This window comes from Lathamus discolor, chromosome 2 (assembly GCF_037157495.1).
Source record: "Lathamus discolor isolate bLatDis1 chromosome 2, bLatDis1.hap1, whole genome shotgun sequence".
Classification (NCBI taxonomy): Eukaryota; Metazoa; Chordata; class Aves; order Psittaciformes; family Psittacidae; genus Lathamus; species Lathamus discolor.
In genome coordinates, this window is record NC_088885.1 from 33,954,191 (window position 1) to 33,968,171 (window position 13,981).

General features: G+C 41.1%; 2 protein-coding genes across 2 annotated transcripts in view; one reads left to right on the forward strand and one right to left on the reverse strand.

Moving 5' to 3' along the window:
- DYNC1I1 (dynein cytoplasmic 1 intermediate chain 1) overlaps nucleotides 1–13,981 on the reverse strand; it is a 242,979-nt gene that overhangs the window by 223,529 nt on the left and 5,469 nt on the right. Inside the window, exons 2-5 of the mRNA XM_065666334.1 lie at nucleotides 13,446–13,593; nucleotides 13,026–13,323; nucleotides 11,587–11,678; nucleotides 3,382–3,471 (exon numbers count right to left, since the gene is read on the reverse strand). The gene's annotated coding sequence lies outside the window, so the exon portion shown is untranslated. The remainder of the gene's footprint in view (nucleotides 1–3,381; nucleotides 3,472–11,586; nucleotides 11,679–13,025; nucleotides 13,324–13,445; nucleotides 13,594–13,981) is intronic.
- On the forward strand, nucleotides 565–10,998 carry PDK4 (pyruvate dehydrogenase kinase 4). The gene is made up of 11 exons (XM_065666343.1): nucleotides 565–970; nucleotides 1,687–1,828; nucleotides 2,825–2,896; nucleotides 3,476–3,660; nucleotides 4,073–4,162; nucleotides 4,667–4,744; nucleotides 5,391–5,467; nucleotides 6,193–6,294; nucleotides 6,582–6,692; nucleotides 7,413–7,526; nucleotides 8,554–10,998. The coding sequence occupies exons 1-11, from the start codon at nucleotides 823–825 to the stop codon at nucleotides 8,695–8,697; spliced, it is 1,263 nt and encodes a 420-aa protein (XP_065522415.1). The 5' UTR covers nucleotides 565–822; the 3' UTR covers nucleotides 8,698–10,998.

The window sequence follows — 13,981 nt, forward strand, 5'->3', positions numbered from 1 at the left end:
CCTTCTGCACCTCCACATACCCTCTGCGCCCACCCTGGCCTTTGGGGAGCCTCACCACTAGCACCCCTGCACCGAGTGCCATGACAACGTTTCCGTTCGGTTAACCAACACACCTGCGCTCCCCTCAGCGCCGCGCCAACCCCCCTCACCGCCAGGACCCCCGTCGCCTTTGGCTTCCTCCAGGCTGCACCCCCCCCCCCCCCCCCCCCAGCAACCAAGGGGGCGCGGGGTAAGAGAGGCGCCCTCACGTCCTAGCGAGCCCGCCCACCGCTGACATTGCCCAGTCCCGGCCCGGTAAACAAGGTCACCGGGGGCGGCACCGGGCCCCACGCCGGCTCCCCCGCGGCCTCCCCGGCCAGCTGGCGGCGGAGGACGGGGGGGGGTAGACGAGAGGGGGACAGAGCGGGGGGGGGGTAGAGAAAGAGGGGGTGAAAGAGCGGGGAATCCCGCCAAGGGCTGTCACGAGCCGCCCCCCGCGGAACGCTCCCTTGCGGGCGGGCGGGCGGGGTGAGGGGGCGTGTCCGACCGGAGTCCCGCCCCTCGGGGGCTGTAAATAGGGGCGGCACGTGAAGCCACCGTCTACAGGCGAGGGAGCAGTGCGAGTTTAGTTCGCATCGAGTGGACTGAGCACCCGTCAACCGGGTAACCACAGACAGACAGACAGACAGACAGACAGACAGACAGACCGGCCGCTTACCGGACACCCACCCGCTGACTGACTGACTGATCGACCGACCGACCGGCCGCTTATCGGACACCCACCCGCTGACTGACCGACCGCCAGGCTGAGTGACTGACTGACAGAACCACCTCCTGGGAGCGATGAAGGCCGCCCGGATTGCCCTGCGCACCGCCGTTCCCCTGGCCGGGACCACCGGTGTCAACAGCAGCCGCCCGGTGCCGCGGGAAGTGGAGGAGTTTTCCCGCTTCTCACCGTCCCCGCTCTCCATCAAGCAGTTACTGGACTTCGGTGAGAGGCGGGACGAGCCGGGGCGGGTCGGGGGCTTGTTTGTCAGCCCAGCGCCGGGGCGCAGGGAGGGGAGTGGCGGGACCGAGTCCCGCTGGGGACCTGCCGGCACCAGGGGGAGGTGGCGGCGGGGGGGGAGGTCGCCTGAAGCGCCTGCCGGCCTGTTGCTGGGCGATGGTGAACTGTGACTGCCAGGCTCAAAGCTGAGGATACGCTACAGCTCTATTTTCGGTGGTGTTAATGGGATGGGGGGAGGAGGGAGGGGGACCAAGAGTTCATTAGCTAAGGGGTGTTTTCGTGTTCAGCGGTACACGTTATCAGGGAGGGAGGTGTCATTAGTCTTGTCTTGCTGGAGTGAACAAGCTGTACTCAGATCTGATTACTGCTTTGGCAGCTGTGAGGTCTGTGCTCGCATGACATTTTCAGACGTCACCCTGAAGAAGCCCTTGTTTACAAAGCCTGGAGTGCCTTTTCTAGAGGATTAAAAATAAGTCCTGGGTCTAAATGGAAAATGTACACAGATTGGTGTCTTGCTGTCATGCAAATAACACTTGGCACAAACACAAATGCATGCTTAGGAGAAATGGCCAATAACAGTATGATGACTGCATAGGAATTTAGTCCTGAACTGTGTGGAAAGACAACGATTTGTAGTCGTATCTGGAAACTTACAAACGTTTTTTTTTTTTTAATTCTTATTATTTTGGATTTATTCATAGGCTCAACTAATGGGTGTGAGAGAACTTCTTTTGCATTTTTGCGACAAGAACTTCCTGTGAGGTTTGCAAACATACTGAGGGAAATCGATCTTCTTCCTGATAAATTACTAGGCACTCCATCAGTACAATTAGTAAAAAGCTGGTAAGTATGAGCTACTTGAATTCAGCCTGTAAAATAACATAGCTTGGGGAATTTTGTTGTCATAGACTTCTTTGAAGAATAGAAGACAATAACAAAATATACTAGAAATGCAGTTCCTTCATCCAAGATGAATTGCTAACTGTTGTATACTGTCCTTTTCTGGCATAGGAAAATTAAATTGAAAATTAGATTGTTAGATTGTTATTTTTGAATAGTTCTTCTTTTTAAAAACTAGTAATTTGTAATAGCTGGTGGAGCAAATCTCACTTCTTGCCTTTTAAGAAGGGAAAGAAGAAAAGGTGTTCTGTTTTCCCATAGCATTATAGACCCTCGGAGCTAAACAAAAATGGGAAAGCAGGTTATCTACATGTTTGGTTCTCTCACTGATGGGATTACTAACAGGACTTCCATTTCATAGCATAGTGCCTTTACCTGTGCAGGAGGTGTTTGGAATTCAGTGCTGTTGATACAGTGGTTGAATCTGATTCAACCTTGCTTTACTGGCATAAAGGACAAAAGTATTAGAGTGAGATCTAGAAAATGTTCCTAATCTAGCAAACAGCTGTGCCTTTGCATCATGCGTCAAGGCTGTCAGATGTTAGCACAAGAGGCTCAAGTACTTAGCGTGTGCCAAAGCTGATAAGATATGGGAAAAAAAAAAAACTGGCTTAGGTGGTGTCCGATCCATATTGTCGTTTGGATCTTCTTTTGAAACACTTTCCTTCTCAAGAACTGTAAGGCGATCCTGCATACCTAAAGTTAAGGTTTAGATTCCTGTGAGTAGCAGGCAGAAGAGGAGACTTTTGAAACTTCTAGGGTTCAGGCAGTCAAGAAGTGTTCAGCTGTGATTCCATACTTGGATGGAACTTTGATACTTCAAAGATACTTGAAACTTCAAGGTGCCTTGTTAAGAGTAACAATTTGGACAAGACAAAAGTCCCTAGACTAATAAAAATCAAAGTAATAGCATGTGTTTCTTGTGTTCTTTTTTAATAGGTATATGCAAAGCCTAAAGGAGCTGATTGAGTTCCATCACAAAAACCCAGATGACCAAAAAGTCCTATCTGAGTAAGCTTTTCATTTGTTTCTTTGGACTTTTGATCTTGCATTTCACTTTTCACAGTGTAGTCAGTTTAGATCTAGACAGCTGTCATGACCTGAATTTGATAATCTAGCAGGAAGTGCTAGATAGAACAAGCTGGTTTAAATTTGTGATAATTTTCAGCAGTATTGTAAACAAGTATGACCCATTGCAGCTTCATTTCAAGGGCATACTGCTCCTTGAACTGTCATGACAGAGAAGTATCAACAAAAGTATCTGATGTCACATCTCTGCTTCTTAGCAAGACATCAGATAGGATTTTATCCCTTTTCTCACATTCTCCTCTGCTTAAACTATTATCAATAGTAAACAGGCAGTGAATTTGATGTGGCTGATGAGAACATGTTTTGCATGAAAAATATTAAACTCTTACGGGTTAGGTCAGCAAAGAATTACTTCCAAAATAATGAGAAAAAAAATAGACTGTATTTTAAGGTAGTTATGCACTTACCTGTGCTGCTGCTAGATTAGACAATGACATTGTACAAATCTTGCCTCCATGTAGTCACAGAATAATGTTCTAAAAAGATCTCTTTTTGACCTAGATTTATAGATACATTAATTAGAGTCCGAAACAGACATCATGATGTGGTTCCTACAATGGCACAAGGAGTCATTGAATACAAAGATACTTTTAAAGTTGATCCTGTCACCAATCAAAACATCCAGTATTTTCTGGATCGTTTTTACATGAGCCGTATTTCCACTCGGATGCTAATGAACCAACACAGTAAGTAGAAATTTTTAGCTGAGGAAAGTCTTCACCCTAATGAGAAACATGTTAATGTAAACGTTTCTTAAAACTGTCGATCTGCTGCAGGTGATTTTGTGGGACAGTAAAAAGTTAGGAACTAAATCTATGACAAAAGTAATGGGAAAGTCTTTAGTCTAGAAAACAAGTTAATCGTAATGTCTTTTGTGTAATATGTAGGCACCTCATTCTTTACATATGAAAAGCCTTTAGATACTGAACTACAGAAAAGTCAACCATGTTTGCTGGTAGCAGACAGCATTTTTAGCTCACAAAAGGCATAAACAACACTCAGTATCTTATGTGATCATATGTTGTGATCACACTGTATTAGTCAAAATTTTAGGCTTCTTTCTTTTTTATAATACAGTATTGTTTTCATCTCAAACAGCCCTTCTTTTTGATGATAAATCCGGCTCAGGGCACCCAAGGCACATTGGAAGTATTGATCCTTGCTGTGATGTTGTTGAAGTAGTGACTGGTACGTATTCTCAGGTCCTTAATATTTCTCTTCATGATCAGTATTTATATCTGATTGCAAGCAGTTTAGGTAACCAATATGTGTTGTAAAGGATGTGGACTGGTTTTTATTGAAACAGGTGAAAGCAGTCTATCAAAACACAAGCTTTTATAGGATAGAATTTAAAATACAAAGTAGCAGTAAAAGATGTGTTGGAGTAAGGCCCAGGAAGTGACAGGTGAGGTAGGACTTAACATGTGTTGAGATTGGTGTCACCTACTGATAGATAACAGATGCGTCTGTTAAGAGTTATAAATTTGTACTGAGGATTTGCCCATGCTGCGTATGTGTTCTCAGTTTTTAATGTACACAGTGGTTGCAGCGTTACCAGTCCTTTGAGACACAGGCTTAGAGGCTGTAACATCTTAACAGCTAATGCAGTTAAAAAAAAATCATACTTTGTCATGTATTAAAATGAATTTCTACAGTGTTTGATACTACACTTGACATCTTTAAATATTTCAGATGCTTATGAAAGTGCCAAGATGTTGTGTGACCAGTATTACTTAACATCTCCAGAACTGAAGCTTAATCAAGTGAATGGTAAGATGAGAGCTTTTATGTCTGTTCTCCTATCAGTAGCCAAACCACTGCTTTTGTTAAAGAGCTAAAGGCTCTCATTTTTATAGTTATAATGGAACATACCAGTTGATCTGTCGTGGGCTAGTGGCTAGTTCCTCTTTATTCTTACAGGCACCTCATTTAATCTCCTGCGTTGAAACTCAAATGTCATCTTAAATACTAGATTTCTTGAGTTAGTATGTATGAATTTGAGAGCAGTAAGACTAAACTATACATAAAGTAAGTTGTTAGAGTAACTTTGTATCTGGAGTGAGAAAGTGAGGCTACTGACTGAAATGCTGGTTCTCGTCCAGCCTGCCTGCGTGTGTTAGATCTCAGGTGTTCTGCTTAACCTCTGAAATCCCCTACGTATAAAAGGGAGTTAATACTTCATTTTTTTTTTTTTCAGTTTTTTTGAAAAGAAAGTGTTATTAAGCAAGTGGCAATTCAGCCTAAATACTATTCTGAGTTGTCTGCTAATTTGTGTGGACAGGGAGCAAAACTGAAGTCTTATCTTACTTGTTTTGGCATACAACTTGTATCCAAGTCTAGCATACAAAACTTGGATACCATACAGAAAAATTCCATCAGCCTTTTAAGTCTTGCTTATATGTTTCCCTTTCTCTAGGAAAACACCCAGGAGAACCAATTAACATTGTATATGTTCCATCTCATCTTTTTCACATGCTTTTTGAACTCTTTAAGGTATGTTGGTATAAACTGTTTCTTCCCCTAGTAGTCTGAGCTGGAGAATGAATGCTTAATCTTTAGCTAGATCTGAATGAAGTAAAGCTTTGTGTAGGACAAGGAGTTCTCTAAAAATTTCTTATTTGGGGAATAACTTTGACAGTTGAGAAAGAAATTATTTCAGTTTGTAGGAGAGTATTTGGATGCTTTCATGTGATGGTAAATGGGATGGGGTAAGGGAGAGACAGTAAAGGTGGGACATGAAGTTGTGACCACTGCTAGTTACCAACATTTAGAGATAAAATCTCTAAATCTGCAGATTTGCCCTCGTGCCTTTTTGATTGAGTGGGTGATGTATCTTGAAATAGTGAATGGGCCTCAATTAATGTGGGGTCAACATGGGGTGCAGAATTCTGGCAGCCAGCCTATAGCAACTTCTGAATTCTGCTTTTTAGAAACCTGGTGACTTTTAAAGATACTATGTTATTTATTTTACATTGGCTGAATTACGTTGGGCAAGGTGAGCGTAATCTTATAGGCATAGAAGAGTCTTGGCTATGCTTAGTTACTTTTAGGCGTGAGATCTCTCTTCTGTTCTGCCAAGTTGCTAAGTGTATTCCTCGGAAATTAGGCCCTAATAAGACTACGGGGTAACTGTTCTCAGCCTATGCACAACAATGGTATGATTTTAAGTGTATAGATTTATCAACATTCTCTGATAATAGTGACCTTCTTCTCCATAGAATTCAATGAGGGCAACTGTTGAATTCCAAGAAGACAGTCCTTCTTCCCTTTCTCCAGTTGAAGTGACAGTTGTTCTAGGACAAGAAGACCTGGCAATTAAGGTATTTTGCTACCCTACTACCATATGGGTTTAATGTAATCTTTGATTGCAGATACTGCAGAAAATTCTATTAAAAGAACTTCCAGCCTTTGACAACAGATCAAAGATAGTATGCATGAGCATTCTGGCCATAGCCTCCATTTAGTGCAATTAGCTAAATGAAAAATAATATGCTACAAAACCAAATGTTTGCATTTGTTACTATTGTAAAGGTTTGTTCAAATAACAGCATTTTATATACCATTCTTAGTGTATGAATGTAGTTAACTTTACTCTCTCCTAAATCAGATCTCAGACAGAGGAGGTGGTGTTCCAGTAAGGAAAATTGAGCAGCTGTTTAGCTACATGTATTCCACAGCACCAAGGCCAAGAATGGATGATGGTCGGAATACCCCTCTTGTAAGATATTTTCAATATTTATGTTGCTAATAAGGCCGTTAAGTGTTGGACAGACTATTAGGTTAATGGATAAAGAAATGCTATGTCCACCCTACTGCTTTCTGGGATATGCAAAGATTAATGGGCCTCATAAATACGAGTTAATGCTTTCTGAAACAGGTTCTTAATATCTAGCTTAGTGGACAAAAAGATGCTTTTAAAGGTATAAATGAAGAAGAGCATTCCAACCTGAGTCTAACCCTGTTCTTTTGTTATACTCCAGTAACAATTTATTTGGTCTTCACTCCCACTTGCTCCTTGAACTTATAAGTTATGCTAGTTTTATGGAGGCCAGCACAACTGGAATAGGCTTAGACTGTTGTTTGTCTGATTAGCAAAAGGAGTTCGCTACTAGTAATCTACTAGGAGTTTGCTATTAGTATTAGGAAAAATGGGGGAGGGATAATATGGTATGTGATGTGTAAAAGTGGGACATGTAGATCAACCCTCCCTCTTTCATGGAGATTTGTTGGTGCCTTTTTGGTTGATTTTGTTTACATTTTTTGTTTGGTTTTTTTTCTTGTGGTTTTGTTTTTTTTAATAGTTTTAATATTCTGTATGAAATTGATTATATACTTCTTTCCTCTTTTAAGAGGAAGTGAAAATGACTTTGTAATAGTTTAAAATCTCTGAACACTTTTCCACTGTTTAAAAATAAATTGTCTTGTACTTTATTTTTAGGCTGGCTTTGGGTACGGTTTGCCAATTTCTCGTCTGTATGCGAAATACTTTCAAGGAGATCTAAATCTCTACTCAATATGTGGTTATGGAACAGATGCTATTATCTACTTGAAGGTATGTGTTTATTTTGGTTAAATAAACAATAAACACCATTAATGCAGCAAGGTAACTACTCAATATCATTTTGCGGTAAACAAGTTACCTGCTCATGTGTAGAAAAGTTCTCGTTTTAATTAAGCAATGCCAGGGTACAGCAGTGTAACTACTGTCTAGAATTAAAGAGGTCACTTGGCTTTAACTAGTCTACTTGAAAAACTATGAATGAGAGTCCCCTCAGTTTTTAGGTTGTATTCCATGAACCAGTATATAACAAATTTTAATACAAATTACTGGGGGAAAAGTAAAGTAACAGAAAGGTGTGAACAACAGATCTGATTTCTTTACTGTTGTTTCTTTATGTGGACATTCTGGTTGTCAGAGTAAACTAACCCTTAAAGAGTCTAGTACCTGGTCCTATTCAACATCTGCTAGACAGCCTGTATATGGGATTCAGGTATCAGTAATCTTGAATACCTGGCATATAACATGCATTGCTGCTTTTATAAGTAATCTGGAAAAAACAGCTACATATTCTTTTTAATTCTCTGTGCTTACTCATGGGAAAAACATGCTTTGAATTTCTTCTAGTAAACAAAAAACATAATTCCCAACACACTGAAGCAGTGCAAATGGAGGAGAAAGTTCAGCTACATACATGTTGCATTTCTATGTATGAGTTTCCCAATAGAATATGATTATTATTCTAAAATATGGAAGTAGGGAAGGAACATATTTTAAAGTTTATCCAGAATTTTGTAAATCAAAGACCTCTTCCTCATCTTTCAGGACTATCTTGAAAACAGGTTACAGGGAAACTCTAAAGGCCTATCAATATGACTTGATGTTACTGCATTTGTCGTTATCCAAAGCAGGCATAGATACTGAAATACAAACTACTGCATCTATTGTAGAAACATTTGTGTAAATAAGTTTGTTTTGTAGTGTCAGTGGCTTAATACTTGAAACATAACTGCATGAATTTTTACCAAGTGGCACTACTGAGAGGTAGAAACCAAGTAACTTTTTCCTTCTTAACTTTTAGGCTCTATCAACAGAATCAGTAGAAAAACTGCCAGTTTTTAACAAATCATCTTCGAAGCGTTACCAGGCTACGTCAGAGGCGGATGACTGGTGTGTCCCAAGCAAAGACCCAAAGAATTTATCGAAACAGAGTGCAGCTATTTGAAGAGAAGTTGGTATCCAGGCACCTGAAAGGATCAAGCTGGCTTCTCAAAAAGACTAGTGTTTGGAAGTACTCATCTACTTCCAAACAAGCAAATTCTTCAGTTTTAGGACTGGCAGAAGATAAAGAAGATAAGGCTGTTACAGCCTAGGCTGTATGCGCTGAATGTGAAATCTTTCTTCAGCCTTCAGGCTGAGGAAAATAGGAGCATGTGTCTTTGAAGAAGATCTGTGTATAGAGGAAAAACAGACTATATTTTTAACTATGATCAAAAACTTGATGTGGTAGAGGTGTGCAATTTTTCAAGTCCTCTTTAATGCTTGAATACTGATAAATGTCAGTTATGCTGGTGTATATTTTTCTCCTAGAATAGTTATCAGCAGTTCATCTTATTATAGAACTTCTCAGGTAGACAACAGCTATGCTTTAAACATGTATTTATAATGTTTGGAAAGGCAAAGATCCACTTAATGTGGCAGTCTTGTAGCAACGTACAAACAGCATTCAAATACAGCCTGACTGGAAGGGAGGGAGGGAGAGAGGAAGTGTTTTCTGTGTATAATGAAGTCCTGTTTTTAAAAGAAACCCAAACAAACATAATAGTTCTCATGTGATACCTTGCTCTGAGAGTAACATCACCAGAGGTTTCTTTTCTGTTAAGCTGTTCAGGGAAAACTAGCCGTGTAAGTCTCCTATGCATAACATAACGAAGAAGGAAATCAGGTAATTTTGAAAAGTACTGGAAAGGAATGGAAAGCTACTTGGTTATAGCAGCTCTAAGTTTAGGCTGTATCTAGCTTACATTCCTGCACTCCAGAAAGCATGTGCCAAGTAAGTCAGGATTTTATAAGAACTGAAGTCACAGATGCAAATTGAGTGGAAAGGTTTTGGTGATCTTTATTATGGAAGCATGACGTGGGAAATGGCATGTTTAAAATATGGTCTTGTGGTTCCTTTTTGTCTTGCTGTTAGAAGTTCACTGGCTCAGGACACTAAACTAAAATCTGCCTGTTGTATTTGTGGTCCAATACAAATTTGACACTAACTCAAAGAAGTACATGGGGCTTCTACACCCTGAAAGCTGCAAGGAGTGGCAAAGGTCTGTTTTCAGGACAGGTACTGTTGAACTAGAATTCTATTCTAAGAACTGTTCATTGTAGTAGAGCTTAGGAAAGAGAAGTTTCAAAAGGTGAACAGCACTGAAAACAACAATAATTCTCGTGAACAGCGGAACAATGGGGAATTGTCACAGGAACAGTGCCAGTGGGAGAGAGCTATTGGGGAAATATTCCATTCTCAATAAGCTGCTGCTTTTCCTGTCTTCTTCGTGCATTTTCTCCCATGTAACAACGGAAGTTAAACTACTGGACATTGTCAAACCGGCCAGTCAAAGTTTATCAGGGCTGTATAATATTACTTGAATTTTTTTTTTAACTAATTAGCATATTATCTTAAGTGAATATGATCCTTTTCAAGAAGCTGTAAATACGGTATTTAAAGCATCCTGTTCAGTTGGGTGACAGTTTTCTAAAACAGGTTTGTATTTGTTGGCAGAAAGCCACTCCATACTCTTATCTACTGTGAATACCAAATATTTTTAAAAGGAATGTTAAAGATTACATTTAGAAATATTGGTGATTACTGAATGTAATGACTTCAGTACTGCATCAAGGCTGGTTTTATCCCATGGAATAAGCTGCAGTTACTAAAAGTCACCAGATCATTTCTGAGCTCAGCTCAGAAGTGGATGATAAAAATTAAATACCTTTGTCTAGAATATACGGGTGTGAAAAATACGGGTGTGAAAAAGCTGCCTTAACTGCCATAGTATACCTGAGTATTTGAATTGGAATCAAGGTCACAAAAAGATACCTAGGTAGTCATGGTTGTCAAGTAAACTCAAATTACACCTCTCTCTGCACCCTGTAATGCTTCAACATGAGTTGAGAGCTCATGGTATACTGTCTGTCTGTCTGTAGCATAGCTGCAGCTACTCCAGGTTGGTGCTGGAACATCTGCTTCAAAGCAGATGAGGCACATGGGTGCTGTAAACACGTCTGTAATGTTGCTTGCAGTGAAGTTGCAGAACACAGTCACAGTGCAGACAGAGGTGTGTATAGCACTTAAGAAACTCATATGGAATCTCTGATATTAAAAACTTCTTAAGGGCTATGTACCTAAATATGACAGAACCTTTTTCAGCATTTACTGAATTTTTATTCCTGAAAGTAGAGCTGTAGCCTTAAGACTTTTACTTGGATGTAGATGTTGAAATAATTTTATAATAAAAATCTTCTAAATGGTTTTTGTCTTTATTTTCTTTTCAGAAATGTAGTGCAAGCAAGGGCCTTTTAAGCCTTAACAAGAGTTAAGCAAACCAACTTTTATACTGTGGCAATAGGTGTAGCAGAAGAAACACTGAAACAAAGGTCTGCTTGTGCTTAGTGTTGCATCTGTTGAGTTTACATACTGATTATAATCAGTGCACCACCTCACACATGACCTTTCTAATGAGGATAACACTGATCATCAGAGATGAGAATTGAGAATCCTTAGTGCACACTGTACCCTCTAAAATACCTTTTGTCGTTGTTCAACTGTAAAGAATATGAAAAATCACCACTTATTTTTGTTTTATATAACGAAGGGCAGTCATCACCAAGTCTCTATTTAAATCTTTCCACAGATTAGATGAAAGCCTCTCATCCAGCTCTGAAGCAGTGGTACAACTGGCTCTTATCAGCTGATTTGTCAGAGAATGGCAGTTAGCAGATGCAATGATAAAACAGTCCTGTTCAACTGGTGCTTTATCAGAAGTGTGTTTGCCTGCTATATATCTGTATCAATTTTAAGATAACAGAATAACTGTAAAACTGGGTATAGATACTTTACCTTAGAGAGGTGAAAACCAGGCAGATTGTGAGTGTCTGGCGGTAATCTATAAGCAACAGCCTCATGTACTGAGTTTCTTAATGTTTTTTCACCTGTATGAACAGGGGAGTGGATCAGATGGGGTAAACTTTAAGCATTTTGCAATTACAGAAATGCACCGCTCTGAGATACTGATGTATGCCAGGTGTGTTGAGATAAACCTAGAACTAAAGTATATGATGGATGTTGGCAAGCTACTGCAGAAAACAACCACCTGCTGTGTTTTCCCCATCCACCTTTACTGTCCTGCAGACCCTAGAGACAGGACCAGCACATTTTCCCTTAGGGTTTTACAAGCAGAAATACATATATATGCATTCTTCACCTTACCCATGGCAGGCTTGGTAGTCATGCATGCTGTGCATGTGAGCCAGGCATGCTGTGGGTGCAGCAGGGATGTACCCAGCTTGCTGTGTTGCCTGATGTCAAGCACTTTGCCTAGCAGGCAATGTGTGGTATCTCCACAGCACAACGCTCGCAGGCCATCAGTTCTTCCAAGCTGCTGCAGTCCAGAAGGTGCCAGAGGCTGAAATGGTCTTTTTTTCCCCCAGTGAGTGACAGAAATCATGCACCCAACTCCTGATTCAGCAAAGCACCGGAGGTACAGGGCTGGCTTGCTTCTAGCATGTCAGAGGTTCACTGAAATCGGCAAGTTTACTCAATGGCTAAAAGGCATTCTGGTTTCATAGGAGATAAGCAGATGTTGCTTTTCCTCCCGTTGCCCCCTCGATCAGGACCTTACAAAGCCAGGTCCCTGATGTCAACAGAAACCATGCCAAAGCACCCTATGTTTTCTCTTCCAGATCATTAGCTTAAACACGTACACTGATTTTGCTACTGTGCCTTGGGCATGCATCCAGATTAATCTCCCTGGAGCCTAGATACGCAGTTGTTCATTGTGGTCTTTTTCCTGTCACTTAACCAAGCCTTTGAATACATCAGACTTTGCCCTTAGCATGCAATAATGTCCTTCCCAGAGCATTATTACAAAACAAGATTTGCTGCCTTGGGTAAGAAACACTAATGGACTGGGAAAATAGGGTTTTGTTGGGGTTTTGCTCATTTTGTTTGGGTTTTCTTTTTTCCTTTATGGCAGTGATGATGACTTAAGAGAATCAGGTTATAGCACCAAAGAATTGTCTGCCCTTAATTTGTTGGGCAGTGTTGGCAAATAGAAGGTAGAACTTGGGAGTTTTAAGATGCCTCAGCTCAGCTAATCTGGGGGGTTGGAATGGGGAAGAGGAAGGGACACACTTCTGGGTTAACATTTTCAGTTAATGCAACATCGTTACATTCCCCAGAAGCTGACAACATAATTTTAGATGCCTATATACCAATACTGTATTACAGGCCCTATGGTGCTGGGATGCACGTTCAAGACAGAATGACTGAGTTGGTACCTTGCATGATGCTGCTCCTCCTTGCAACAAAGCAGGACATCCCACCAGGCAGCCTCAGCGCCTCTTCTCTCCACTCACTTCACAGGGAGGAAAGAGCAGAAAATCTCCATGGGCAGTCTCAGGTCTTCCCTGCAATCTTGAATGTTGGACAGCACAGCAAAAGCCAGAACACAGTCCTGGGTGTTCAGAATATTCTGAGGCCTCTTAATGAGCAATATCTTTTAAATGCGTAGAAAAATATGTATGGGGTATCAGGAGCTGCAGGAGCAGTCATCAAGTCTCAATATTCCTTCTGCAGCTACGAAGGAGAACCAAAACAGAGTGCAACAAATTCGCCCATATAGAATTTGTACAGATTTTCCTGTGTCACTCCCTTGATTTGCAGTGCCGCAAGAAGAGGCAAGAAAAGGAAAGACTTACCTTATTTCCTGCTGCATGAGAGACCTCAAAGGATGAGCCTTATGCTGCGAGTCATGCCCAGCTGAAAAACTGGGCAGACTAGAGATGAGTGAAATGCATCAAGAGGAGTGACCACCATTCCCACCATCTGGGGCTGCAGAGCATCCTCCTGGAAGGTGACAGAGAATTTCTAGTTTAGGATGGCCGTACATTAATATGATGCATTGAGACATGCCCTGCCTGAAATGCTCAAATAAGAAAATCAAGTAAAAAAAAGGCAATTCTTTTCATTGCTGTTTATAGCTTGGACTTTATGTACTGTATCACATTAGGGGACTGCACCTGAAAACCAAGAACCCTGGCATGAGGTTCGGCACACCAAGTGCAACACCTTATCATGACACTATGTATGTGTATGTATGTGCTGACGTGCAAGTTGGATATTTAAGCACCCTTTCTCATGACCAGAGTCAGATACCTAGATATCTAGAGGACCCCAGAAAGCTGTCAGCCTCTCCTGAAGCAGACACCTATTTCTGGCCAGCTGAATAGCTCTC